Source organism: Zophobas morio, unplaced genomic scaffold (assembly GCF_036711695.1).
Source record: "Zophobas morio isolate AGI-343-1 ecotype UQ-CSIRO unplaced genomic scaffold, CSIRO_AGI_Zmor_V1 ptg000012l, whole genome shotgun sequence".
NCBI classification, from domain to species: Eukaryota; Metazoa; Arthropoda; class Insecta; order Coleoptera; family Tenebrionidae; genus Zophobas; species Zophobas morio.
In genome coordinates this window covers 11,599,680-11,627,216 of record NW_026972117.1, presented here as the reverse complement: position 1 = coordinate 11,627,216, position 27,537 = coordinate 11,599,680, and the positions used below count along the sequence as shown (strand labels likewise).

At 33.4% G+C, this 27,537-nt stretch overlaps 1 protein-coding gene across 7 annotated transcripts in view; it reads right to left on the bottom strand.

Annotated features, from left to right (window-relative positions):
• The window catches only part of LOC135127780 (alpha-catulin), a 264,914-nt gene that overhangs the window by 146,374 nt on the left and 91,003 nt on the right, over positions 1 to 27,537 (bottom strand). The window contains exons 1-2 of one of the 7 annotated variants that reach the window (XM_064054389.1): positions 19,395 to 20,101; positions 19,170 to 19,284 (exon numbers count right to left, since the gene is read on the bottom strand). The exons of 4 other annotated variants lie outside the window; for them this stretch is intronic. In XM_064054389.1, coding sequence (XP_063910459.1) covers positions 19,170 to 19,217 — 48 coding nt within the window. In that variant the 5' untranslated portion in view covers positions 19,218 to 19,284; positions 19,395 to 20,101. Of the gene's footprint in view, positions 1 to 19,169; positions 19,285 to 19,394; positions 20,102 to 27,537 lie in introns of those variants that run through there. 2 more of the 7 variants (XM_064054390.1, XM_064054391.1) reach the window with 2 other exon arrangements.

Sequence of the window (27,537 nt, the reverse complement as noted above, 5' to 3'; positions counted from 1 at the left end):
TAATTAACAAAATCGAAACAATTATTTTTGGATTTAATTTTGAAAATACATACATGCAATCCCTGGAGAAATGTCTGACAGAACTCCAACGCAAAATAACTCGGCATTTTTCAATTTTTATAATTTTTAATATACACACATGTACACCCTAAATGGGGCTTTAATTACTATCTTCTACCACAACACTTTAAAGTTCACTCTCTTGAACAAAGACGTCATGTTTATTGATTGCTCGTACTTGTTATCTGCATTTAAATTTAGTGTGCGACAACTTAATGTTAGATCTAACTGAAGATAGATCTATAGAGGATATTTCACCTCAGGTGATCAAATTTTCTTCAAAAATGGACATACAAATCACTGGGAGTATTAATATTAAGAAAAAATTGCTACAATAAATTAATACTGGCACAATCCAGCTTTTTATGCGGAACTTTCGAAAAACGCTAGAACTCGACTCCAACGACATCGTCAGCCAAAATGTTTACACAACACTCCACCCACCAACAACATACGCCGCCCCCAGAATAAAAAACCGCCGCTTTTTGTGTCCATTCCGAGCCAGCGGCCGCAGCAAACTTGAATTGCAAATAAGATTTCCAGATTTTCGCTACTTGATAGATAACGACCTAAGAACCAAAGAGCACACGGAAAAAACGGCTGCAACTTCCTCTCGCTGAAATGTCAAACAGTAAAACAGCCTTTGATATCAACCTTCCAAACGATTTTTCCCTCCAAAGCGGAATATAAATCAGGTGGCACAATTAAATTATCTCGGAAGCGCCAAAAACTTCCTTTCACCTTCAACTTGTCTCCCTGCTCCGCGAGCCAAGTGGATGACGAATTTAATTATATGTTGTTTTGCTCGAAAGTGAAATAAACAAAAACATGATTAAATTAAAATTAATGTACGAGAGTGAAATTTTTGCTTTGAGGCTGTGATGGGAAACGAGGAGGTATTTGGATGTTAATTTATTCGATCCCGCTCCCTCAGATGGCTAATTTAATATGAAAATGGATTCCACCCTTCAGACAATGAGTTGCCTGATCCAGAAAAATTCAAATTAGCTGAAAAGCTGCCAAATGTTTAGTTTTATTTGGACGTTGCGACGATAAAAGCGGTGTTGCGACAATTTTATTGAGTTGGAATTATTAGAAATAAGTCGACGGGTGCGATCTAGCCTGAGGAGATAAATGCTCAAATTCGCAACTTTCATAATTGTTCACTAAGTATTAAAAACTCACAAACAAAGTAAACAAAAGTTGGTATAGCAGGTCCTGTGCTTTAACGATAAAAGCGTGAACACAGTTTAAAACTATTAAAAGTTATGTACAATGTTTAGTTAGCACGAATAAGCATTTAGTTAGTTTAGTTTGCTAAAATGTAATTTTGTTCATGTTTTCCCGGCGCATCCACCATTTCTCACTTGCAGCTGAAAACACAATGTTACTTAATGGACATTTATAACATTTATAAAAGCACATTACACCACTATTCCATTATGTTTTAAATACGTCCATTACCTAAAATATACAAACTAAAATAAATAGGATATACACTTTATCATAATGTAGTTTTCAAATGGGTTCAAAATTTGACGCTTTGTTCACGTTTTTGAATCAACCACCAATTATCAAGAATCTATTATTTACAATATCACCACAAAATATATTTAGAAAATCACTTTTTAACGATGATTTTCAGAAATCATCCCAGGATTTCCAAAAAATCAATGTGTGACCGGACGAGGCGCAAAAAGTATTTAAAATATTTAACCGATTTAAATTTTAAAATACGACAAAACAACGCAATATGGAGGCAAATGACATCATATTTCTTAATCACCTAGCTGTTTTACATCGCTACAAATTTCTATTAAATTCCATACATTGTGACTGAAATATGCTTATTTTATTGGTCATTACTTTTTGGTTATTACGGTTAATAAAAATATATATGCCTGAAAAATAAAATGTTGTCAACGACTCAAGTAAAACGTTTAGTTTGCTAATAAAGAAATAAAATATCCGGATTTCTAAGTTTTCATTTAATTTATTGTGAAACCGTAATTTTGTTAAAAAACCAACCTTTCAATTTTTTTACCGATTTTCGAATGCCATTCGAAAATTGTCCAAAGACGTTTTCTTGTTGATTTGTGCTTGCTTGTATATATTTTCGGATTAATTTCTTCGAAAATCAAACATTTTTTTCCAAGACCGATCAAATGAAATTTCACAATTTTTGCGATATTTCAAAAATATCATTTTCTAACCGCATATTCGGAATTTTTTTAAACATCTTGGTCAGGAATCATCAACACATTATGTTTTTCGAATCAGCTCCTGAATGTTTATTTCAGAATTTTTTGACGATTTTGATGTAACTTTTCCAAAAATGTCAATTTTTCAATAGAAATTAATCTTTTGAACGTTTTTGGAAATCCTAAAATTATTTAAAAACATGTTGTTTTATATTTACTTTTGTAGAAGTTACTTTCGCCTTCTTTTCTTCGAAAATTCCAACAATTATCCAAAATCCTCAAAATGTAAAATGATCAAGATTTTTGAAAAAACTCATATTCAAAGCTAATTGTTCGAACATTTTTTGCCGGGACGATCAACATCTTATGTTTTTGAATCAACTCGTTGAAATCTATATTCCAGAATCATTTGAGGATTGACAACTTTTTGACCGTTTTTCGAACACATTTTGAAATTCATCTAAAGAGATTTTCTTATTGATCTCTATTAAATTGATAAAAATTTATTTTCACCCCAAATTTTTCCTATTCTTGATCCTTAACCATCAACAAGTTATGTTTTTTGCGAATTAGTTGATCAAAATGTATTTCCCAGAATTTTTTGAGGATTTTTAAACCACTTCTCAAAAATCTTTATTTTTTTCTACCTTCTGGCGCTTGACATTATTTTTTACTGTCTTTTGTGCAGCCTTCGAAAACTGTCTAAAGACTTTTTCTTTTACATTAACACTTGTAAAAGTTATTTTGGATTCTATTTCTTCGAAAATTTGAACGATTTTTACAGGAGCGATAGACTAAAAATAGCAATTGTCAAGATGTTTCAAAAAATTCATTTTCAAATCAAAATGTACAGAATTTTTCGAAAAACTTGGCCCTGAACCATCAAAGTTATATTTTTCGAATCACCGTCGTCTGAATGTACTTTTCAGAATTTTTGACGATTTTAGACAACTCTTCAAAAATCTCAATTTTTCTGTAAAAAATGATTTCTTTGGTCGCTTTTCAAGTACCCTTCCAAAATTACCAGAACGCATTTTTTTTAAGATTTCAACTTGTAGTAGTTATTTTTGGTTTTATTTCTTCAAAAATTCCAAGAATTTTTCCAGAATCCATAAAACGAAGACTGACAAAGTTCAAGATGCATTTCAAAAATTTCATTTTCTAACCGAATATAATAAAATTTTTCGAAAATTTGGTCCAGCTTCATCAACATGATAATATTGGAATTTTTTTAAGCTTTTCATTTTCAAACCGAATTTTACCGAATGTTTAGAAAATCTTGCTTCTAAACCGTCATTTATATTTTTCGTATCACCTCATAGAAATATTTTTTCAAGATTTTTAGGCTCCTTTTCAAAAATGTCAATTTTTCAATGAAAATGAATCTTTTGGACCTTTTTCGAACTCCTTTTAAAATTATTTAAAAAGATGTCGTTTCAGATTTCCACTCGTAGAAGTTACTTTCGTCTTCATTTCTTCGAAAATTCCAACAATTTTCCAGAATCTTCAAAATGTAAAATGATAAGTTTTCCAGATTTTTGAAAAATTTCGTTTTCATAGGACCATCAACACGTTATGTTTTTGAATGAACTCATTGAAATCTATTTTCCAGAATTTTCTCTGTATTTTTGGACAAGTTTTGAAAAATTCCAGTTTTTCAATTTGTTTTGACAGTTTTTCGAACACATTTTGAAAATGATGTTTCCACTTATTTTAGTCATTTTTGGCTTTATTTCTTGGAAAGTTTCAAAAATTCTACCAGAAGCGATAAAATATAGAATAAAATTTTTGGGATTTAGAAAAAATCATTTTCGACCGAATTTTTAAAAATTTTGGTCATGAACCATCAACAAGTTATACTTAGTTTTCCAATTAGCTCGTCAAAATGTATTACCCAGAATTTTTTGAGCATTTTTAGGCAACTTTTCAAAAATCTCTATTTTTCTATACCTTCCAGCACATGATTTTTTTACTGTTTTTTGAGCCCCCTTCTAAAACTTCCTAAAGACATTTTCTTTTAGATTTACTCTTGTAGAAGTTATTTTCGAAATTTCGAACAATTTTTCCAGAAACCAGAGTGAAAAATGGCAATTTTCTAGATATTTGAAAATGTTCACTGTGAAATCAATTTTTGTACAGAATTTTTCGAAAAACTTGGTTCTGGATCGTCAAAGCCATATTTTTCGAATCACCTCGTCTAAAGATATTTCTCAGAATTTTTGACGATTTTTAGACAGCTTTTCAAAAATGTCGATTTTTCAATACAAATGACTTTCGAGCAGCCTTCGAAAAATACCAAAAGACATTTTTTTTAAAACTCTCGACTCATAGAAGTTATTTTCTGTTTTATGTCTTCGAAAATTCCACGAATTTTTTCTGAAGCGATTAAATGAAAAATGACTACAAGATATTTGAAAATTTTAATACCCAAACCGAATTATATTTTTCAGAAAGGAAAGAATAAAATGAAAAATAGTATTTTTGGGATACCTATTAAAAAATTTCATTTTCAAACAAAATTTTACATAATTTTTATGAAACCTTGGTCCCGTACTATCAACAAGTTATATATTTTAAATCAATTCGTCGAAATGTATTTCCCAAAATTTTTTGAGGATGTTTGGTAAACTTGAAAAATCGCAATTTTTCAATTTTTTATCGTCTTTCGAGCCTCTTCGCGAATTTCCCAGAGATTTTCTTGTTGATTTCACCTTAATGTAGTTATTTTTCGCTTTATTTTCACAAAAATTCCAAGAATTTTTCCAGAAGCGATAAAATGAAAATTGACTTCGAGATATTTGAAAAATTTAGTTCCCAAACCGAATTTTACCGAATTTTACAAAAATATTGCTCCAGGAACATCAACAAGTTATATTTTTCGAATTAACTCGTCGAAATGTATTTCTCAAAATTTTTTGAAAATTTTTAGACAACTTTTGAAAAATCGCATTTTTGTTATTTTTTACCGTTTTTCACTTCGAAAGTAACCTAAAGACATTTTCATGTTGATTTTTACTTATATACGTTATTTTCAGCTTAATTTTTTTGTAAGCTCCAACTTTATTTCCAGAAAGGATAAAATGAAAAATGTCATTTTGAGATTTCTATTTAAAAAACTTCATTTTCAAGCCAAATTTTACGCAATTTTTTTAAAATCTTAGTTATATATTTCGAATCAACTCGTCGAAAAGTATATCCCAAAATTTTTTGGGAATTTTTAGTAAACTTCAAAAGTCACAATTTTTCAATTTTTTTTATCGTTTTTCGAGAAACATTTCTAGTTGATTTCCACTCATTGGAGTTATTTTTCATTTCTTCAAAAATTCCAACAATTTTTCTAGAATCGACTGACAAATTTCACGACACATTTCAAAAATTTCATTTTCTAACTGGATTTAATGAAATTTTTCGAATATCTTGATCCAGGATCATCAACACGTTATATTTTTCGAATTAGCTCATCGAAATGTATTTCTCAGAATTTTTTAAACATTTTTGGGAAGCTTTTAAAAAATTTCAATTTTTCAGTATAAATGAATTTTTGACCATTTTTCCAGCACCCTTCGAAAGTTAACTGAAGACATTTTAGTTTAGATTACCACTTGTAGTAGTTATTTTCGGTACCATTTCTTCGAAAACTCCAAAAATTTTTTCAGGAGCGATAAAATGAAAAATGGCAATATTCGAGATTTTTGAAAATTTTCATTTTCAAACCGAATTTTGCCGAATGTTCAGAAAATCTTGGTCCTAAACCAGTAGTTATATTTTTTGAATCAGGTCATCGAAATTTTGTTTCAGAATTTTTTCATGATTTTTAGGCAACTTTTCACAAACGTCAATTTTTCGATAAAAAATATGTTTTTACTATTTTTAGAGCACCTTCCGTAAATTACCTAAAGACATATTCTTCTAAATTTCCATTCGTACAAGTTATTTTCGGCTTTATTTTCTCAAAAATTCCAACAATCTTTCCCGATAAATTAAAAAATATCATTTTCTAACCGAATTTTGCACAATTTTTCGCAAATCGTTGTCTCGAACCACCAACACGTTGTATTTAACGAATCAGATCATCTAAACTTTTCAAAAATCTCAAATCTTCAATAGAAATTAATTTCTTGGCCGTTTTTCTAGTCAATTCTTATAAAATCTCAATTTTTCGGTATGAAATTTTTGACAGTTTAAACAATTTCATTTTCAAACAGAATTTCACCAGCAAAATGACTTAAAAACAGCACAAATCTTTCAACTCAGGTAATCAATTTTCACATATTTTTCATTCTCATTTTATTTGTACAGTGACATTTGCCAGTTGCTATTGCACGAATTAATTCAAACTCATTGTTTTAAATTAAGGGTATCGATTCTAAAATAAATTTAGAAATATTTTAAAACAATAACGTACTTCAGTGGGGTTCAATCATTAATTATTATTGTAAATTGAGACGATCCTCTCTAAAAGCAAAAAATTCATCAATAGCTAACAAATTCCACTTTTTTTAGTTTCCTTAAAATCGATGCGAATTCTCTACATGAAAATCCGCATTATATGTGATAAACTTTTACGAGTTGGAAAAGTTTTCAGAATCCTGAAAGTTTCGTAGGAAATTCAATATTTCTACAATCCCACTACATATATAATTTAGTTTTATTATAGAAAACCGGGATATTTACATATATATTAATTAGTCATGAACAATTATGGTGGAAATTGAGTTTCCATTTATGGCCCTCATCGCTGGACCCATTGTGTAATACCGTTATTAACCCATTGTAAATACCAGACAACAAAGCCGCTGTTTTATGACCTGCGGATTGCCTCCAGGTTTATTATAGCAAACAAAACAAGCCATGCCAAAACTGGAATCCACCTAATTGATCATTTCGTCAAGGTCGCCAAACCCATGTAGCTTCTTTATACACTTATAGACTCCGACGAGTAGTTCCAATTAAATAAACGTTAACGTGAAACATAATTCAATTTTAAACACCAAATAAAGTCACTGCTAAACGAAAACATTAATACTAAAAAAGCAGTAAAGTTAATTTAATGGACTGTTGATATTTAGTTTCGCAATACAACTCATTCCCCATTTGTCCCGCGAATCCACCATTTTTCACTTTCAGCTGATAGCACCCAATTCCACCTTATGAATATTTATTATTTCCGTAAAACATATAACAACGTTACATTAAAACCTGCCCCGGCTCGTTATTTTAAACACAACTAAATTACGAAACCGAGTAATTTCTTCATCGTAAAACTTCACTCCAATTACATTTGTCTGCAGACATGTAACAAAGAGTGACTTTATGTCTGGGTTATGAAACTGGAAATTATTGCTCACTGGATTCGCCCCCTAGGAATTTGGCATGTTGACAAGTTATTCAACACTGACCTCCAAAACAATAAACAAATCGAGAAGCACGAGGAAGGTCAAGTTTATTCGTTTATCGGAAAATTTATTTCAGTAGTTCATCCCAGATATGCTGAAAGTTTTATGAAACGTCCATCGTCTGCTCGGGTGAAGTTTTATGGAGATTTTAAAGACGTGAAAAGAAGCTGGGTTACGTTGGGCGTGATTTGGTCAACATTTTTGTTCGATCGGGTGATTTAAAAAATAACTTTTAGGAAAAAGAACAATATTTTTGGTAAACGTGAACAAGCGGCGGCAGTTTTTTAATAAAAATTTCGTTTTCGTGCTTTGAATAAACTCCGGAATTTTTTATGCGTAAATAAGCATTTTTTTTCAATTTGTCTATAAACACAAAAACACAAAAAAATACTTTGCCTCACGGAGATGTCTGTTCTGCTGACGTGGAAACACGAACAGCTCACCTTGAGCTTGCCAATTATTTACTAGACAGGAATCGTTTTATCTTCACTTTAAATAAAAATTACTTTTATAATGTGGATAAAATATAAAGAGAATTATTCAGTTTTGACATATTAAAAATCAACTTCCGTTTTAATTCATTTAAGTATTTTACAAATTGACGACGAAGATTAAAAAGAATTTGATACGTACTGAACGAGAACCATTTTTAAGAAATGAGGAAAGTTTTCTCGAAAAGAACAATATTTTGACGCTAATTTTACTGAAAATGAAAGAAGAGTTCCTATTTTATGGGCCCTGAGTGGTATTGAACCTGACAAAATTTTATTTAACAATTAAACAAGGCTTTAATGAATCCCTTGATGAATAGTTGGTCCTCGTGAAAAATATGGCGATTGATTGCAATTTTGTAAAATTTCACTAATATTTTAAAAGACACGAAGGCTCTGTTTTCAGGTAATTTGGATTGATATAAACATGCAGATATTTAAATTAAAGTATAAAAAAAGTTTAAAACCTACTTTTTGCAAACCAAGAAGCTTTGAAAGAGTTAATAGAAAAAGAAATAAACTAGAGTGCATGGGAATCATTGCAAAGATTGGTAATGATATTTGGGGAACATATTTAGTTCCTGTTTTTAAAAAAGATGATAGTCTTAGAATTTGTGCGGATTATCGAATCACGGTTAATAAATTTATAGAAGTTCATTATCTTATTCCCAAAGTTGAATGTAAAATTGTAGCCTGGAGTACGTGGAACGGAACCTATGTTGTTAAAAAATAATAATTTTTATACCAAAAACGACTTCGCCATCACTGTTTATAAATAAATATTTAAACATCATAAAGTAGATACAATGACGTACGATTGCAAATGCCGCCCTTTTCTCTGGACCAATGAAATAATTTATTAAGGTGGAGCTTGTGCGAGTGGGAGGAATATCAGCAATACTGCTTTTTCAACATAATTCTCACGTCCCGTATGCTTATTTAAAACCAGCTCAATCCTTTAAGTAAGCTTTTTTTACAATTTATTTATCTATTTTCTCGTCAACTATTTAATTGGTTTAACAAAGAGAAAAGTGGTCAGTAGAATCAAGAGGCGGGCGGGTGGGCGGGCAGATGCTTGATTATAAAACTCTGTAAGAAGCCAAACTTAGCTCCGCCCACCTCTTTTCTCCATTTCACTGACTTATTTTATTCGCTGTAAAATGGGAAGCAAATCTGATTTGACAAGCGACAGAATGTAAAATTTAACACAAAGTCAAAAGTGGCCCCACCCTCCCGCCCTTACTCTGTTTGGAAAACCCCTTTTATTGGTCCTGATACGGAAGTTGGATTTTACATAGACAAATAACAGAATCAAGAACTACATTTTTTTTTTGAAATTATGATTTTTATTCAAAAAACGAATTTGCCGCAAGCATTTACATAAGATATATTTAAAAACCATAATTATAAAGTAGACACAATGAGGTATAATTGTAAACACCGCCCCTCTTCTACGGCCAATGAAATAATTTATTAAGGTGGAGCTTCTGCGAGTGGGAGGAGAATCAGGAATATTGCTTTTTAAACATAATTCTCACGTCCCGTATGTTTATTTAACACGAACTTAAGACTTTATAAATGCCTTGTTTACAATTTATTTATGTATTTTCTCAGCAACGATTTAATAGGTTTAACAAAGGGAAAGTGGTCACTAGAAACAGGAGACGGGCGGGTGGGCGGGCAAATGCTTTATTATAAGACTCTGTAGAAAACAGCCAAACTTAGCTCCGCCCACCTCTTTCCTCCATTTCGCTGACTTATTTTATTCCCTATAACCCTACCCTCTCCGTTAATGGAGAAAAGACGAAACTAATCCTGTTCACCAGGAAAAGGAAAATTGGTACACTACAGATGCCAAAAATATTTAACACAACGCTCCAACTTTCGGACGAAGTCAAATACCTGGGAGTTGTATTGGACTGGCGACTGAATTGGAAGAAGCATGTAGATGATAAAGTAGAAAAGGCACGCTCGGCTCTTTGGCAATGTCGTAGGGTGGTGGGAAGGTCGTGGGGTTTAAATCCCAAGATCGCCCTCTGGATCTACACGGCAATAGTCAGACCGATGCTGTGCTATGGAGCTTTAGTTTGGTGGCCCAGAGCCAGACAAAAAACAACAGCCCTACAACTTGAACACGTTCAGAGAATGGCGTGTCTCAGTGTTACAGGAGCAATGAGGACCACTCCCACAGCGGCTCTGGAGACTCTTCTTTGCTTAGCACCTCTTAACCTTTACATAGAGGAAGCGGCAATGACGACGTCTCTAAGACTTCACTCTCTGGGAGTATGGAACAAGCAAGGCCGCACAACGAAGCACACTCGGATCTTAACGGAGGCGTTCAACAGAATACCCTTGTTAAGGATGGGGTGTGACCGAATGGGCACAAAATTAATATATGAGAAGGCATATAGAATATCAATGAATGATAATTCAGAAGGACGAGCCGACATAGAAATCTATGTCGATGGTGCCAAAACAGATAGTGGTTCAGGAGCCGGCATCTACTCCGAACAACTGAACGCACAAATCAGTGTACCTCTCGGCACCCACACGTCTGTCTTACAAACAGAACTGATGGGAATAATGCTGGGAGCTAGAATCATTGCTGAACGTGAAATCGGCAACAAATCAATACGCATACTTACTGACAGCAAGTCTGCACTACTAGCCCTGGACAGCTGTATGGTTCGATCCGGGCTGGTTTGGGAGTGCAGACAAACGCTAAAGTATGTAACGCAGAGGAATAGTGTGGAACTTTGTTGGATCAAAGGACACAGTGGCAACGAAGGAAACGAGAGGGCAGATGAGATGGCGAAGCGAGCCGCGCGCATGCCCTTCTGGGGACCCGAACCGGCAATCACGCCTTCGGTCGCCCTCTCGAACGAACTCGTAAAGCAATATACCCAGAGACGCCATGAGCAGATATGGGTGAAATTGAGCAGCTGTCGGCATAGTAGAGCTTGTATGGCGACACCAGACCGTAAGTTGACGAAATTTTATCTCTCACTTTCAAGGGACAAACTGCGTAAACTGGTAGGATTCCTTACGGGACATTACCAGTTTAACAAACATCTACATACGATAGGGGTGGTAACAGACCCAATCTGTCGTGGATGCAATGAAGAAGAGGAAACAGCTGAGCACATTCTTCGTGAGTGTCCAGCCCTAGCCTCCTACAGGGAATCCATACTAGGGGACATCTGGCCTAGTATGGCAAATATCAGGGAGTTTCCACCCTCTGCATTACTCAAGTACATTCAAGCAGTTGGGTGGCTTGACGAGTAGAGGAGCGGGAAAACACCCTGATATGGACTTGGGGAAGGTACAATGGGCCCAAAGGCGAGGCCTAAGTGCCGGCTGGCTACGGTCAGCCCCCATAATTTAAGAATCCAGAATCCAGAATCCCTATAAAATGGGAAGCAAATCTGATTTGACAAACGACAGAATCTAAAATTTAACACAAAGTCAAAGGTGGCCCCACCCTCCCGCCACTACTCCGTTTGGAAAACTTCTTTTATTGGCCCTGAGTCGGAAGTTGGATTTTACATTGACAAATAACAGAATCTAGAACTACATTTTTTTATGAAATTATGATTTTTATTCAAAAAACGAATTTGTCGCAAGCATTTACATAAGATATATTTAAAAACCATAATTATAAAGTAGACACAATGAGGTATAATTGTAAACACCGCCCCTCTTCTACGGCCAATGAAATAATTTATTAAGGTGGAGCTTGTGCGAGTGGGAGGAGACAGGAATACTGCTTTTTAAACATAATTCTCACGTCCCGTATGCTTATTTAAAACAAGCTCAATCCTTTAAGTAAGCTTTTTTTACAATTTATTTATCTATTTTCTCACCAACCGTTCACCTGGTTTAAGAAAGAGAAAATTGGTCACTAGAATCAAGAGACGGGCGGGTGGGCGGGCAAATGCTTGATTATAAGACTCTTTAGAAAGCAGCCAAACTTAGCTCCGCCCACCTCTTTTCTCCATTTCACTGAGTTATTTTATTCATTGTAAAATGGGAAGCAAATCTGATTTGACAAGCGACAGAACCTAAAACTTAACACACAGTCAAAAGTGGCCCCACCCTCCCGCCCCTACTCTGTTTGGAAAACTCCTTTTATTGGCCTTAAGACGGAAGTTGGATTTTACATTGACAAATAACAGAATCTAGAACATTTTTTTTATGAAATTGTGATTTTTATTCAAAAAACGAATTTGCCGCAAGCATTTACATAAGATATATTTAAAAACCATAATTATAAAGTGGACACAATGAAGTATAATTGTAAACGCCGCCCCTCTTCTACGGCCAATGAAATAATTTATTAAGGTGGAGCTTGTGCGAGTGGGAGGAGTATCAGTAATACTGATTTTTCAACATAATTCTCACTTCCCGTATGCTTATTTAAAACCAGCTCAATCCTTTAAGTAAGCTTTTTTTACAATTTATTTATCTATTTTCTCACCAACCGTTCACCTGGTTTAAGAAAGAGAAAATTGGTCACTAGAATCAAGAGACGGGCGGGTGGGCGGGCAAATGCTTGATTATAAGACTCTTTAGAAAGCAGCCAAACTTAGCTCCGCCCACCTCTTTTCTCCATTATACTGACTTATTTTGTTCACTGTAAAAAGGGAACCAAATCTGATTTGACAAGCGACAGAATCTACAATTTAACACAGAGTCAAAAGTGGCCATACCCTCCCGCCCCTACTCTGTTTGGAAAACTCTTATTATTGGCCCTGAGACGGAAGTTCGATTTTACATTGACAAATAACAGAATCTGGAACTACATTTTTTTTATGAAATTATGATTTTTATTTACCGCAAGCATTTACATGAGATATATTTAAAAACCATAATTATAAAGTAGACACACTCAGGTATAATTGTAAACACCGCCCCTCTTCTACGGCCAATGAAATAATTTATTAAGGTGGAGCTTGTGCGAGTGGGAGGAGTATCAGTAATACTGCTTTTTCAACATAATTCTTACGTACCGTATGCTTATTTAAAATTAGCTTAATCCTTCAAGTAAGCTTTTTTTACAATTTATTTATCTATTTTCTCACCAACCGTTCACGTGGTTTAAGAAAGAGCAAATTGGTCACTAGAATCAAGAGACGGGCGGGTGGGCGGGCAAATGCTTGATTATAAGACTCTGCAGAAAGCAGCCAAACTTAGCTCCGCCCGCCTCTTTTCTCCATTTCACTGACTTATTTTATTCACTGCAAAATGGGAAGCAAATCTGATTTGACAAGCGACAGAATCTAAAATTTAACACAAAGTCAAAAGTGGACCCTCCCTCCCGCCCCTACTCTGTTTGGAAAACTCCTTTTATTGGCCCTAAGACGGAAGTTGGATTTTACATTGACAAATAACAGAATCTAGAACTACATTTTTTTTATGAAATTGTGATTTTTATTCAAAAAACGAATTTGCCGGAAGCATTTATACAAGATATATTTAAACACCATAATTATAAAGTAAACACAATGAGGTATAATTGTAAACACCGCTCCTCTTCTACGGCCAATGAAATAATTTATTAAGGTGGGGCTTGTGCGAGTGGGAGGAGAATCAGGAATACTGCTTTATCAACATAATTCTCACGTCCCGTATGCTTATTTAAAACCAGCTCCATCCTTTAAGTACGCTTTTTTTACAATTTATTTATCTATTTTCTCTCTAACCGTTCATATGGTTTAAGAAAGAGCAAATTGGTCACTGGAATCAAGAGATGGGCGGGTGGGCGGGCAAATGCTTGATTGTAAGACTCTGTAGAAAGCAACCAAACTTAGCTCCGCCCGCTTCTTTTCTCTATTTCACTGACTTATTTTATTCACTGTAAAATGGGAAGCAAATCTGATTTGACAAGCGACAGATACTAAAATTTAACATAAAGTCAAAAGTGGCCCCACCCTCCCGCCCCTACTCTCTTTGGAAAACTCCTTTTATTGGCCCTGAGACGGAAGTTGGATTTTACATTGACAAATAACAGAATCTGGAACTACATTTTTTTTATGAAATTATGATTTTTATTCAAAAAACGAATTTGTCGCAAGCATTTGCATAAGATATATTTAAAAACCATAATTATAAAGCTGACACAATGAGGTATAATTGTAAACGCCGCCCCTGTTCTCCGGCCAATGAAATAATTCATTAAGGTGGAGCTTGTACGAGTGGGAGGAGAATCAGTAATACTGCTTTTTAAACTTTATTCTCACGTTCCGTATGCTTATTTAAAACCAGCTTAATCCTTTAAGAAAGCTTTTTTTTACAATTTATTTATCTCACCAACGGTTCAAACGATTTGAGAATGAGCAAATTGATCAGTAGAATCAAGAGACGGGCGGGCAAATGCTTGATTATAAGACTCTGTAGGAAAAAGCCAAACTTAGCTCCGCCCACCTCCTTTCTCCATTTAACTGACTTATTTTATTCGCTGTAAAATGGAAACCAAATTCTGATTTGACAAGCGACAGAATCTAAAATTTAAAACAAAGTCAAAAGTAGCTCCACCCTCCCCCCTTACTGTGTTTGGAAAACTCCTTTCATTGACCTTCAGGCGGAAGTTGGATTTTATATTGACAAATAGAATCTAGAAGTAAATTTTTTTACTGAAATTTTGATTTTTATTTGAAAAACGAATTTGCAGCCAGCGTTTAACTATTTAATAGGTTTAACAATGATAAAAGTGGTCACTAAAATCAAAGGTGGGCGGGTGGGCGGGCAGATGCTTGATTATAAGACTCTGTAAGAAGTCAATCTTAGCTCCGCCCACCTCCTGAAAAGCGGTACAATCTAAAATTTAATACAAAGCCAAAGAGGCCCCACCCTCCCAGACTTACTCTGTTCTGATAACTCATTTTATTGATCTTGAGACGGAAGCTGGATTTTATATTGACTGAATCTAGAGCTACATTTTTTTTAGAAAATTTTGATTTTTATTCGAAAACTGAATTTGAATTTAAATTTCATAATTATAAAGTAGACACAATGAGGTATAATTGTAAACAACGGCCACATTCTTCAGGCCAATGAAATGATTTATTAAGGTGGAGTTTGTGCGAGTGGGAGGAGAATCAATAATACTACTTCTTAAACATAATTTTCACGACCCGTGTGCTTCTTTGACACCAGCCGAATATCTTATGGATGCTTTATTTACAATTTATTTATTTATTTTTTAACAGGTTAAACAAAGAGAAAAGTGGTCACTGAATCAAGAGGCGGGCGGGTGGGCGGCCAAATGCTTGATTATAAGACTGTAAAAAGAAGCCAACCATAGCCCCGCCCACCTCTTTTCTCCACTTCACTGACTTATTTTATCCATTGTAAAATGAAAACTAAATTCTAATTTGAAAAGTGGTGAGAGCTAAAATTTAAAACAAAATCAAAACTGACCCCACCCTCCCACAATTACTCTGTCTGGAAAATTTCTTTTATTGGCCCTGAGACGGAAGTTGGATTTTATATTGACAAATAATAGACACTAAAACTACATTTTTTTAATAAAATTTTAATTTTTATTAGAAACACGAATTTTCAGCCACTGTTTACATAGATATATTTAAAAATCATAATTATAAAGTAGACACAATGAGGTATGTATAATTGTAAACACCGCCTCTGTTCTCCGGCCAATGAAATAATTCATTAAGGTGGAGCTTGTACGAGTGGGAGGAGAATCAGTAATACTGCTTTTTAAACATAATTCTCACGTCCCGTATGCTTATTTAAAACCAGCTTAATCCTTTAAGAAAGCTTTCTTTTACGATTTATTTATCTATCTTTTCACCAACGGTTCAAACGGTTTAATAATGAGCAAATTGATCAGTAGAATCAAGAGACGGGCGGGCAAATGCTTGATTATAAGACTCTGTAGGAAGAAGCCAAACTTAGCTCCGCCCACCTCCTTTCTCCATTTCACTGACTTATTTTATTCGCTGTAAAATGGGAACCAAATTCTGATTTGACAATCGACAGAATCTAAAATTTAAAACAAAGTCAAAAGTGGCCCCAGACTGTGTTTGGAAAACTCCTTTTATTAGCCTTGAGACGGAAGTTGGATTTTATATTGACAAATAATAGAATCTAGAAGTATATTTTTTTAATGAAATTTTGATTTTTATTTGAAAAACGAATTTGCAGCCAGCGTTTAACTATTTGATAGGTTTAACAATGAAAAAAGTGGCCACTAAAATCAAAGGTGGGCGGGTGGGCGGGCAGATGCTTGATTGTAAGACTCTGTAAGAAGTCAATCTTAGCTCCGCCCACCTCCTGAAAAGCGGTACAATCTAAAATTTAATACAAAGCCAAAAAGGTCCCACCCTCCCAGACTTACTCTGTTCTGATAACTCATTTTATTGATCTTGAGACGGAAGCTGGATTTTATATTGACTGAATCTAGAGCTACATTTTTTTTAGAAAATTTTGATTTTTATTCGAAAACCGAATTTGAATTTAAATTTCATAATTATAAAGGAGACACAATGAGGTATAATCGTAAACAACGGCCACATTCTTCAGGCCAATGAAATGATTTATTAAGGTGGAGCTTGTGCGAGTGGGAGGAGAATCAATAATACTACTTCTTAAACATAATTTTCACGACCCGTGTGCTTCTTTGACACCAGCCGAATATCTTATGGATGCTTTATTTACAATTTATTTATTTATTTTTTAACAGGTTAAACAAAGAGAAAAGTGGTCACTAGAATGAAGAGGCGGGCGGGTGGGCGGGCAAATGCTTGATTATAAGACTATGTAAAAATAAGCCCAACATAGCCCCGCCCACCTCTTTTCTCCACTTCACTGACTTATTTTATCCATTGTAAAATGAAAACTAAATTCTAATTTGAAAAGCGGTTAGATCTAAAATTTAAAACAAAGTCAAAACTGACCCCACCCTCCCACCCTTACTCTGTTTGGAAAATTCCTTTTATTGGCTTTGAGACGGACGTTGGATTTTATATTGACAAATAATAGACACTAGAACTACATTTTTTTAATAAAATTTTAATTTTTATTGAAAACACGAATTTTCAGCCACCTTTTACATAGATATATTTAAAAATTATAATTATAAAGTTGACACAATGAGGTATAATTGTAAACGCCGCCCCTGTTCTCAGGCCAATGAAATAATTCATTAAGGTGGAGCTTGTACGAGTGGGAGGAGAATCAGTAATACTGCTTTTTAAACATAATTCTCACGTTCCGTATGCTTATTTAAAACCAGCTTAATCCTTTAAGAAAGCTTTTTTTTTACAATTTATTTATCTCACCAACGGTTCAAACGATTTGAGAATGAGCAAATTGATCAGTAGAATCAAGAGACGGGCGGGCAAATGCTTGATTAGAAGACTCTGTAGGAAGAAGCCAAACTTAGCTCCGCCCACCTCCTTTCTCCATTTCACTGACTTATTTTATTCGCTGTAAAATGGAAACCAAATTCTGATTTGACAAGCGACAGAATCTAAAATTTAATACAAAGCCAAAGTGGCCCCACCCACCCACCCTTACTCCGTTTTGATAACTCGTTTTATTGGTCCTGAGACGAAAGCTGGATTTTATATTGACTGAACCTAGAGCTACATTTTTTTTAGAAAATTTTGATTTTTATTCAAAAACTGAATTTGCCGCGTTTACATAGACATATTTAAAAATCATAATTATAAAGTAAACACAATGAGGTATAATTGTAAACACCGCCCATATTCTTCAGACCACTGAAATGATTTATTAAGGTGGAGCTTGTGCGAGTGGGAGGAGAATCAGTAATTCTCACGTCTCGTATGCTTATCTAACACGAGCTTAACACTTTATGGATGTTTTGTTTACAATTTATTAATCTATTTTCTCAGCAACAATTTACTTAATAGGTTTATCAAAGGAAAAGTGATCACTAGAATCACGAGGCGGGCGGGTGGGCGGGCAGATGCTTGATTATAAGACTCTGTAAGGAGCCAAACTTAGCTCCGCCCACCTTCTGTCTTCACTTCACCGACTTATTTTATTCACTGTAAAATGGGAACTAAATTCGGATTTGAGAAGCGGTAGAATCTAAAATTTAAAACAAAGACAAGAGTGGAAATAGTTCATAAATTTCGAGAGATACTTGCAAGATAAATAAGTGGATCAAAGGTAAAATAGATAAAAGATTAAGTGATCGGACTTATCTATGTTCAATTCCTTTTTTAAATAAGGTAGTCTGGAGAAGACATGTTGATCAGATTGTTAAGGCAGCACCCGGAGAATATAGTAGTGGAAGTGTGAAATATTTAGTGTGAAACAATTTTAAACAGTTTGAAGTATGAAATAAAAAAAATATATTATAAGTGAACTTCAGTTACAAAAAACACAATGTGTTACTCTTGCAAAAATTACCCATTTAGCAACGAACATGGACATTTTCTTCAGGGATAAATGCCCCTTTTGTTTCAAATGGTTTAATGTACACTCATTATTTTCGTGTCAGTTTGCGAAATAACAGGCAATTTATTTTTGGCTTTTGCGGGCCTTTTTTACAGAGCTTTCTTCCCCGGTTACACGAGTTTTCGACTGTATCATTAAGCACTCTCAGGAACATCCTACTCAGATACAAATATTTATAAAAAGCGCGCTTACAATTTCATTCTTGACTGGAAAAAGCTTTAACAAAAATGACGAACTTCATCCGATATTATAAATATACACAGTTTGTCACATACAAATTCTGTAAATGCCGTTGGTTTTAGCTTGAAAGGTAGGGTGGTTATTAAAAAGAAATAAATATTAAGGAAAAACATTCTCCAAATTATTTCTCGCTTAAAATATTTTAAGGGTTCCTTTACAAGAGTACAAAAGTGGGCATTAAAATGGTTAGAAAACATTTACGTACACATCGTTTTAGGACCAACAATGGCCGGTAATAACTCGTAAAATTTGGTTAAAACATGATAAAAATTTATGAAATATAAACAAGCTATCTATGATTTTATGTGTACTACATCTACTATAATTACCTTTCCATTCATCGTCCGGTTAGACAAGCAGGAACGCGATAAACTCATCGTCACTTTTGGAAAATATCACTATGTTCGAATCACAATTACTTCCTCGTCAGCCGTAGATTGCTCACTTATCAATAAACAACAGCAAGAATTAACAACACCGTACTAGTAAAGACACTTAGAATAGCAAAAACATCCAACTAACTATAACTAATTATTATCATTCATTTGTATTACGAAGTAGAAATGTTCATAGAAGAAAATTCGTAAAGATCTGAACTATTCTACCAATGAAGCACTATTCCTGATATGTCTACAGTAATCAGCTAGGGGTTCAGATAAAAAACTACAACTAGAACAGAAAAAATATCACAAATTTTAGGTACGTATTTTATTAAAAATTCAAGTGTTTATTAGTGTCCGTCTACTCGAGTTCACTGTGGCAGAAGCGGCTTTGTTTAGGAAAATTCGTGCGTCCCAGAAGCGTCCAAAAGAAAACATTTGTCGCCAGATTGTAGTGTAACGGAATTTCCCGAAAACTTTCTCTATTTCATTTCGAACTTGTACATCTCTCTACTCTCGCTGCACATTCCCAATTACAAACTTTCCCCAGATCAACAGATGGTTTTTCGCGTTTTGTGTGCCGCCAAAATGAGCTTATCTGTATGCAAATTCGCCCTTTACTAGGTGAAATTAGGCCGCGTCGAAGAATGCCGCTTTTAATTAGAATTTGAATTTTTAAAATGTGACAAGTTCGCACTGTTGTTGCTATCACTAGTGTACTTTTGCTCCGAACGTTCAGATTTTCGTAAGACCGCGTCGACTGATCCGCGCTGAGGTTCTGACCAGGTCGTCTCTTATCAACTTAGCGAGTTTTGATTATTTGGTGTCTTTTTGAATACTGAATGATTGTTGATGGAAGAACGTGGAGTTGTAACCGCTGCTCACGGCGGCTCCGGGAAGACTAACTGCAGTGGCACTCGAGTCCGGGACTCCGGAGTCCTATTGATCACGAGAATTCGCGCCAAGAATTCGCGCAAGCTCATCATCCTGCCGGAGCAGGACCAGCACTTACCTAACACAAGGCTCCTCTAATTACCACTTGTGGGCGTCCGACGCACCCTCCTATATATAAGTTAGACACGTGACGCAACCCATGAATGATTCAATGTGGGTGTTTAATTAAATCGCAGCCGGAATAGTTGGACGCTTTTTCATTAACACTGTCCACTCGATTACGAACTGTCTAGTAGTGTAACGAGAGAGTTTTCTCTACAACTGGGACATCGAACCATCTGTCACCTTGACATGGTACATTTCCTGGATTTTTTTCGCTCGTAGATGATTTTAAACCAGTTTCGGCTACCACAAGGTGGCGCTTGAGATATGAGGATTTATAGCGGCTCTAGACAAATTTTAGAGACAACAGAGTTAATTTCAGAGCGACGACAAGCTCCTCGTTTCCGTCGTTTTGGGGTAAAATCCACATAAAATTATGCCTGGCTTCGAATAATCGCCGCAAATCCATTAGTTTTATTACTAACATCTGACCTATTTTACCGGTGGATCATAACCGTCTTTTAAAGTTTTAAGGTCAATGCAGCTAAGGTTAAGGTTAGTTTTTAGTTGGTAAGATTAAATAGATCGATAATAGAACCCTCATTTTCGACACGATTTTCAAGACAAAATAATTGTATCTTGAACAGACAGGCTTTATGATATCTAACCAGGAAACTAACAAAATTTTTTGGAAGTTGTCCTATTATCCCCCAAATTTGTTTCTGTTGCTTTGGGAGCTTTCCTCTCTAGTGGAGTGATCCTATAAGTTGACCCTTTACGCATAAGGCATGGAAGGCATCAAAGCGTCAACTATGCCTTCAAAGAAGCCACGCTTGAATTGAGTGTCGACTCTACTGCACTGATATAAAAGTGGATCTGTAACCCTATTTTTGAATAAAGCAGTGCACGCACAAAATCATTCGAACATTAATAAATGTGATTTCATTTTATGTGTTTATTGCTCACAGAGGTTTAATAAATGTTAAATTCTCATTTCGAAACAGTCCGAAAACGTTAATCGCTTTTATACAAGTAATAATATCACTGAAATTTGACAAAAATAATGTTTATTACAAGACCACATTTATGTCTCAAAATAGAACGAAATCAAATGGTTCTGGCTCTACTATAAGGTAAAATGTCAAGATTATGGGATATATAAATACTTTGGGCCTTATATAAGAAATTAGATAGAATATAGAAGCCGCGACGGGGGCACCGATGAACGGGCGACCTCGTGACAACCGCACCCCGCCGCCGAGAGTAAGAATGGACTCGAAAGAACTATCACTTGTGCAGGAATCATCCTGAAATTGTGAGAATAGTTCCTATGTTCCTTTTACGCCATTTTTTATTTTCTAGGACGTTCCGTACCGTACCGAAAGTATCCTGGTGAGCACTGAACCGTTCCTACCCCAACAGCACACAGCGAGGAGCCGCCGCCAGAAAGGCTACAGTACGACCTTGAGCAGGCTTTTACTTGCTGAAAGATCTTTTTAGTTTGTTACTTTTTCTTATTTAGTTTTGTAGTTCGTGGCTTGGCAAGAAAGGTTTTTCTCAGTTTTCAGTTCGCCAATTTTGTCAGATTTTTTAGTTTTTCGATTTTTCAACTTTTCAAATCAAAACAATAGAAAAATTGCAAAATTGTAAGATTGAAAAATTAAATATCGAACGAAAAATCTCAAAATTGGAAATAAAGAACTTGAAAAATTAAAGAAACGAAAATTCAAAAATTGAAAGATTAAAAATTGAGAAACCTAAATATTGGAAAAGTTACAAAATCAAAAATACCAAATATATATTTTATAATCTAACATTTGAAAATTAAAGAAATCGGAAAAAAGGATAAATGTAAATCCAAAACTTGCAAATAGTAAAAAATTTTAAGGTTGGAAAATCGAGGAATTGAAAAATCAAAGATTGAAAATTTGAAAAACTGAATAAACGAGAAATTATAAAACCGAAAAAAACATTGGAAAAATAAAGGACCTGAAAAAAATTAAAAATTGTAAAATCGAGAAAATAAAAATTAGAAAAATTGAGAAAATAAAAAATTTAAATTAAGAACTTGAAAAACTGAGGACGCAAAAAATTGAAAAATCGAAAAATTAAAAATTGCGAAACTGAAAAATCGAAAAATGAAAAATTGTAATATCGAAAAATTGCAAAGTTGAAAGATTGCAACTCTCTTTCTCTCTCAAGTCAATCAAATTGATCAAATTAGGAACAAGTCACCCCATTTTCTCGCAACTTCTTTATTTAATAATGATAAAATAATGTTGCTAAATTTTAGATGTATTTTAGGTATGCTACTATAAACAGATGTAAAATGGTAACAAAAATTTGTCTAATCATCCCCACCAAATATTTGATGACGTTACCTCAAACTTTTACATAATAAATGCTAATTAAATTTTAAAATAACATACTCCTATAGTTATGGTTTACAAAGCCGTCTTGAATTTGTATCGCAAGCACCCTCAAAAAATTCCAAATTACCTTATATAACATTTTCAAACGCGAAGGTCGATCCCCTGAGGGTGCACTTTTTTTCTTACACTGTTACTTATATTTTTTCATTTATAGGAGTTATAAAAAAATAATTAAATTTTATCACCTTTCAAAGAAGCTGGATTTGATGGACGGTACTTCAGGAACTCCAAAAATTAAAAAACCTAAGATTTAGCAAATTTACAACCAATTAAAAATACTGTTCCATTCTTCAATTTGTCGATTTTGCGATCTTTCCATTTTTCAGTTTTCTTCGTCTTTTGACCCTTTCAATGTTTCATAATACCTTTTTTAGATTTTTCAGAATCTCGATTTTTTTTAGTCTTCATCTTTTCAATTTTTGGAACTTAGTTTTGATTTTTCATGATTTCATTATTCAATTCGATTTTTTGCCTTTTGAATTTCCAAATATTTCGGTTTTCAATTGTCCTTTCTTCTTTCCGGTTTTCCATTTATCAATTTTGTCGATTTTACAATCATTCCATTTTCCACTTTTTTTTGTCTTCAGACTTTTTTAGTGTTTCATTTCGCCTTTTTTGGATTTTCCATTTTTTGAATTTATCAATTTTTCATCTTTTGAATTTCCGATTTTTTGTTTCTTCAATTTATTGATTTTTCGTCTTTTGTTTTTATCAATTTTTCATTTCTTTCTTTTCGCTTTTAAAATTCTCGATTTTTAATTAATTTTGGCTTTTTCAATATACCATTCACTTTTTTTCGATTTTTTATTTATTGAATTTATCCACTTTACATCTTTTAAATTTTCGAATCTTTGTTTCTTCAATTTTTTAATTTTTTGCCTTTTGAATTTTTCAATTTTTTATTTCTTTGTTTTTCGCTTTCTCAAATTTTCGATATTTTAAATGTTTGGATTTTTCTTCTTTTGAGTTTTTTGAATTCTCATTTCTTCAATTTTTCGTCTTTCAAATTTTTCAATTTTTCATTTTTTGTCTTTTCGACTTTTCAGATTCTCGATTTTTTATTTTACGATTTTTCATCTTTTGAATTTTTCGAATTTATGTTTCTCGAATTTTTCGTCTTTTGAATTTTTCATTTCTTTAATTTTTCGATTCTTCATGTTTTCATTATTCAATTTTTCGATTTTCGTCATTTGAATTTTCAAATTTTTTGGTTTTACAATTTCCTGTTTCTTCTTTTGGATTTTCTACTCTTCAATTTTATCGATTTTACAATCTTTCTATTTTTCAGTTTCTTTCGTATTTCGAATTTTTCATTTCCTCTTTATTCGATTTTTCAGAATCTAGATTTTTTATTTTACGATTTTTCATCTTTTGTAATTTTCGTCTTTTGAATTTTCCATTTCTTCAATTTTTCGATTCATGTTTTCATTATTCAATTTTTCGTTTCTTCAATTTTTCGATTTTGCGTCTTTTGAATTTTCAAATTTTTCGGTTTTTCAATTTTCCATTTCTTCGTTTGAGTTTCCATTCTTCAATTTGTCGATTTTGCAATCTTTCCATTTTTCGGTTTTTTCGTCTTTTGACCCTTTCAATGTTTCATAATGCCTTTTTTTAGATTTTTCAGAATCTCGATTTTTTTTATTCTTCATCTTTTCAATTTTTGGAACTTACGTTTCGATTCTTCATGATTTCATTATTCAATTTTTCGATTTTTTGCCTTTTGAATTTCCAAATATTTCGGTTTTCAATTGTCCATTTCTTCTTTCCGGTTTTCCATTTATCAATTTTGTCGATTTTACAATCTTTCCATTTTCCACTTTTTTTTTGTCTGCAGACTTTTTCAGTGTTTCATTTCGCCCTTTTTGGATTTTCCATTTTTTGAATTTATCAATTTTTCATCTTTTGAATTTTCGATTTTTTGTGTCTTCAATTTATTGATTTTTCGTCTTTTGTTTTGTCAATTTTTCATTTCTTTCTTTTTCGCTTTTTAAATTCTCGATTTCTAAATGTTTGGATTTTTCTTCTTCGGAGCTTTTTGAATTTCCGTTTCTTCAATTTTTCTTTCGTCTTTCGAATTTTTTATTTCTTCTTTTTCGATTTATCAGAACCTAGATGTTTTATTTTACGATTTATCATCTTTTGAATTTTTGGAATTTACGTTTCTTGAAAATATGCGTCTTTTGAATTTTCCATTTCTTCAATTTTTCGATTCTTCATGTTTTCATTTTTCAATTTTTCGCTTCTTCAATTTTTCGATTTTGCATCTTTTGAATTTTCAATTTCTTCGGTTTTTCAATTTTCCATTTCTTCTTTTGAATTTTCCTTTCTTCAATTTTGTCGATTTTACAATATTTCCATTTTCCACTTTTTTTTGTCTTCAAAATTTTTCAGTGTTTCATTTCGCCTTTTTTCGATTTTTTATTTCTTCAATTTATTGATTTTTCGTCTTTTGTTTTTATCAATTTTTCATTTTTTTCTTTTTCTCTTTTTAAATTCTCGATTTTTAAGTGTTTGGATTTTTCTTCTTCGGAGTTTTTGAATTTCCGTTTCTTCAATTTTTCTTTCGTCTTTCAAATTTTTCATTTCTTTTTTTTCGATTTCTCAGAATCTAGATTTTTTATTTTACGATTTATCATCTTTTGAATTTTTCGAATTTACGTTTCTCGAATTTTTCATTTCTTTAATTTTTCGATTCTTCATGTTTTCATTATTCAATTTTTCCATTTTTCTTCTTTTGGATTTTCCATTCTTCATTTTTGTTACAATCTTTCTATTTTTCAGTTTCTTTCGTATTTCGAATTTTTCATTTCCTCTTTTTTCGATTTTTCAGAATCTAGATTTTTTATTTTACGATTTTTCATCTTTTATAATTTTCGTCTTTTGAATTTTCCATTTCTTCAATTTTTCGATTCATGTTTTCATTATTCAATTTTTCGTTTCTTCAATTTTTCGATTTTTCATGTTTTAGTTGTATTTTGTAAAAATCAATCCATCCATCACACTTAAAAACATATTGTTACGAAAGAAACCCATACGCCGCCCCGGTACGACGCCTATGGGTTCTACTATATACGGCGAAGATGACTCATCGGCCGCCAGCGTTCGCTAACGAAAAGCGTGGAAGCGGAAGTCGCGATGGGCAACCCAGAAAAACCTCGAAGCGGCGTTCTCGATCCATCGGGAGGAGCGTATAGGTTTAAATAGAGGCCACCGTCGGGAACGAGGATGTATGTTGCGCCGGAATTATTTTGTACATAATCGCCGATTTTATTCACCGATCAACGTAACAATTCCGAAAATGTTCAGAGTATTTTATTATTGCAAAATGTCTGATTGTTCCCCAAATAGATACTATGATAGAAAAGGTCTTTTGTGAACTATTTATTAATAGAAACGTTCTTTTTGAAAAACGAAATGTGCCGCCCTTCATTTTGCTACAAAAAACCTTCTTTGGGTTCAATACTGCTTAGCACATTCAGATACCTAGGTTAAACAAACAGCAAGAATCCACTTATTTTTTATTACTAAATTCTTAACTTACATATATCATAATGTTATTACATATATAATTTGGATTCTTTTGTGGGAAAATTTGGATGTGTAGGATAAAATCTCAAGCCGGATTCATAAACCACAAATACAGAAGTATGTTATTTTTTAATAGTTAAATGGTAATTGAAAGGAACACCTAGGGAGGAACATGTTTGAAAAATTATCGAATTTGAAAATAGATCCAGAAAATAATTAAATAACTGCGAAGGAAGAAAGATTGAAAAACAAGAAGAGTTGTTGAAATTCCCTGCTGGAGAAGGCCAGACAAATTTTAAAAGTCGTAAAGAAAATAAAATCTCCTTGGTTCAACTTTTCAAACATGGTGAAGATTCGACAAAGAGACATACAAACTAAGAAAGGGATAAAGGGAAAATGGGACGAATAGACGATACCAACAAAATTACCATTTTTTTACGATGTCGAGAAATAAATGTCAAAAATTTTTAAATAGAACTTCAAAAATTGTCCATAACAAAAATTCACACACTATCATGCGAATGATGAATATTCGCGCTACATCCATCCGAAAAACTGCATTCTTGTAGGTAGGCATTGTTACGAAAAAACCCATACGCCGCCCCGGTACGACGCCTGTGGGTTCTAGTATGTACGGCGATGATGACTCACCTGTGTGTCACCATTCATTTTCCTACAAAAAAATCTTCTTTGGGTTCAATAGTCTTTGCGATTTCAACTAAACATTCAGATACCTAGGATAAACAAAGAGCAAGAATCGACTTATTTTTTATTAGTAAATTCCAAACATATTGTGGTGACCGAATTTGAATCAAATTTTCGCGCTGAATTTAATTGACAGCCGCTCGAAATCACATTTGAATAATTTGAAATTGAAAAAAAAAAAATTGAAATCAAAAATCGTTAAACATAGGCAACCAGGTGCACGGTAACGCTTGTTGGATAGTTGGTAGCGCCGAGGGATTTTGGTTAGAGGCTTGGAAAGGGAGAGCGGCATGTTGAAAGCATGAGAAAGATGATTACGTTTTTATTCGGTGTAGTGTTTGTAAATTCACCAATCAAGTTAGTTTTTTTAAAACGTCAGCTAGTGCTAACACAATTTAACAATCCGGATTATTTAAATAAACCACTTACCTACTAGGAGATTTCATGAAATTCATTTAGTCAAAATAATAATTCATTGTAACATTTCTTAATTCTTCACACAAGATCGCTAATAGTTCATTTACGGCAGATACATTAACAAAATTCATTATAATGTAAACTGGCGAGGGGGGGGTTAAAATAATTTCTTCCCTTTGGCGGTTGTTACCGTTATTATCATCGTTATCATGATTACATCACTGAGGCATGTCCTCACA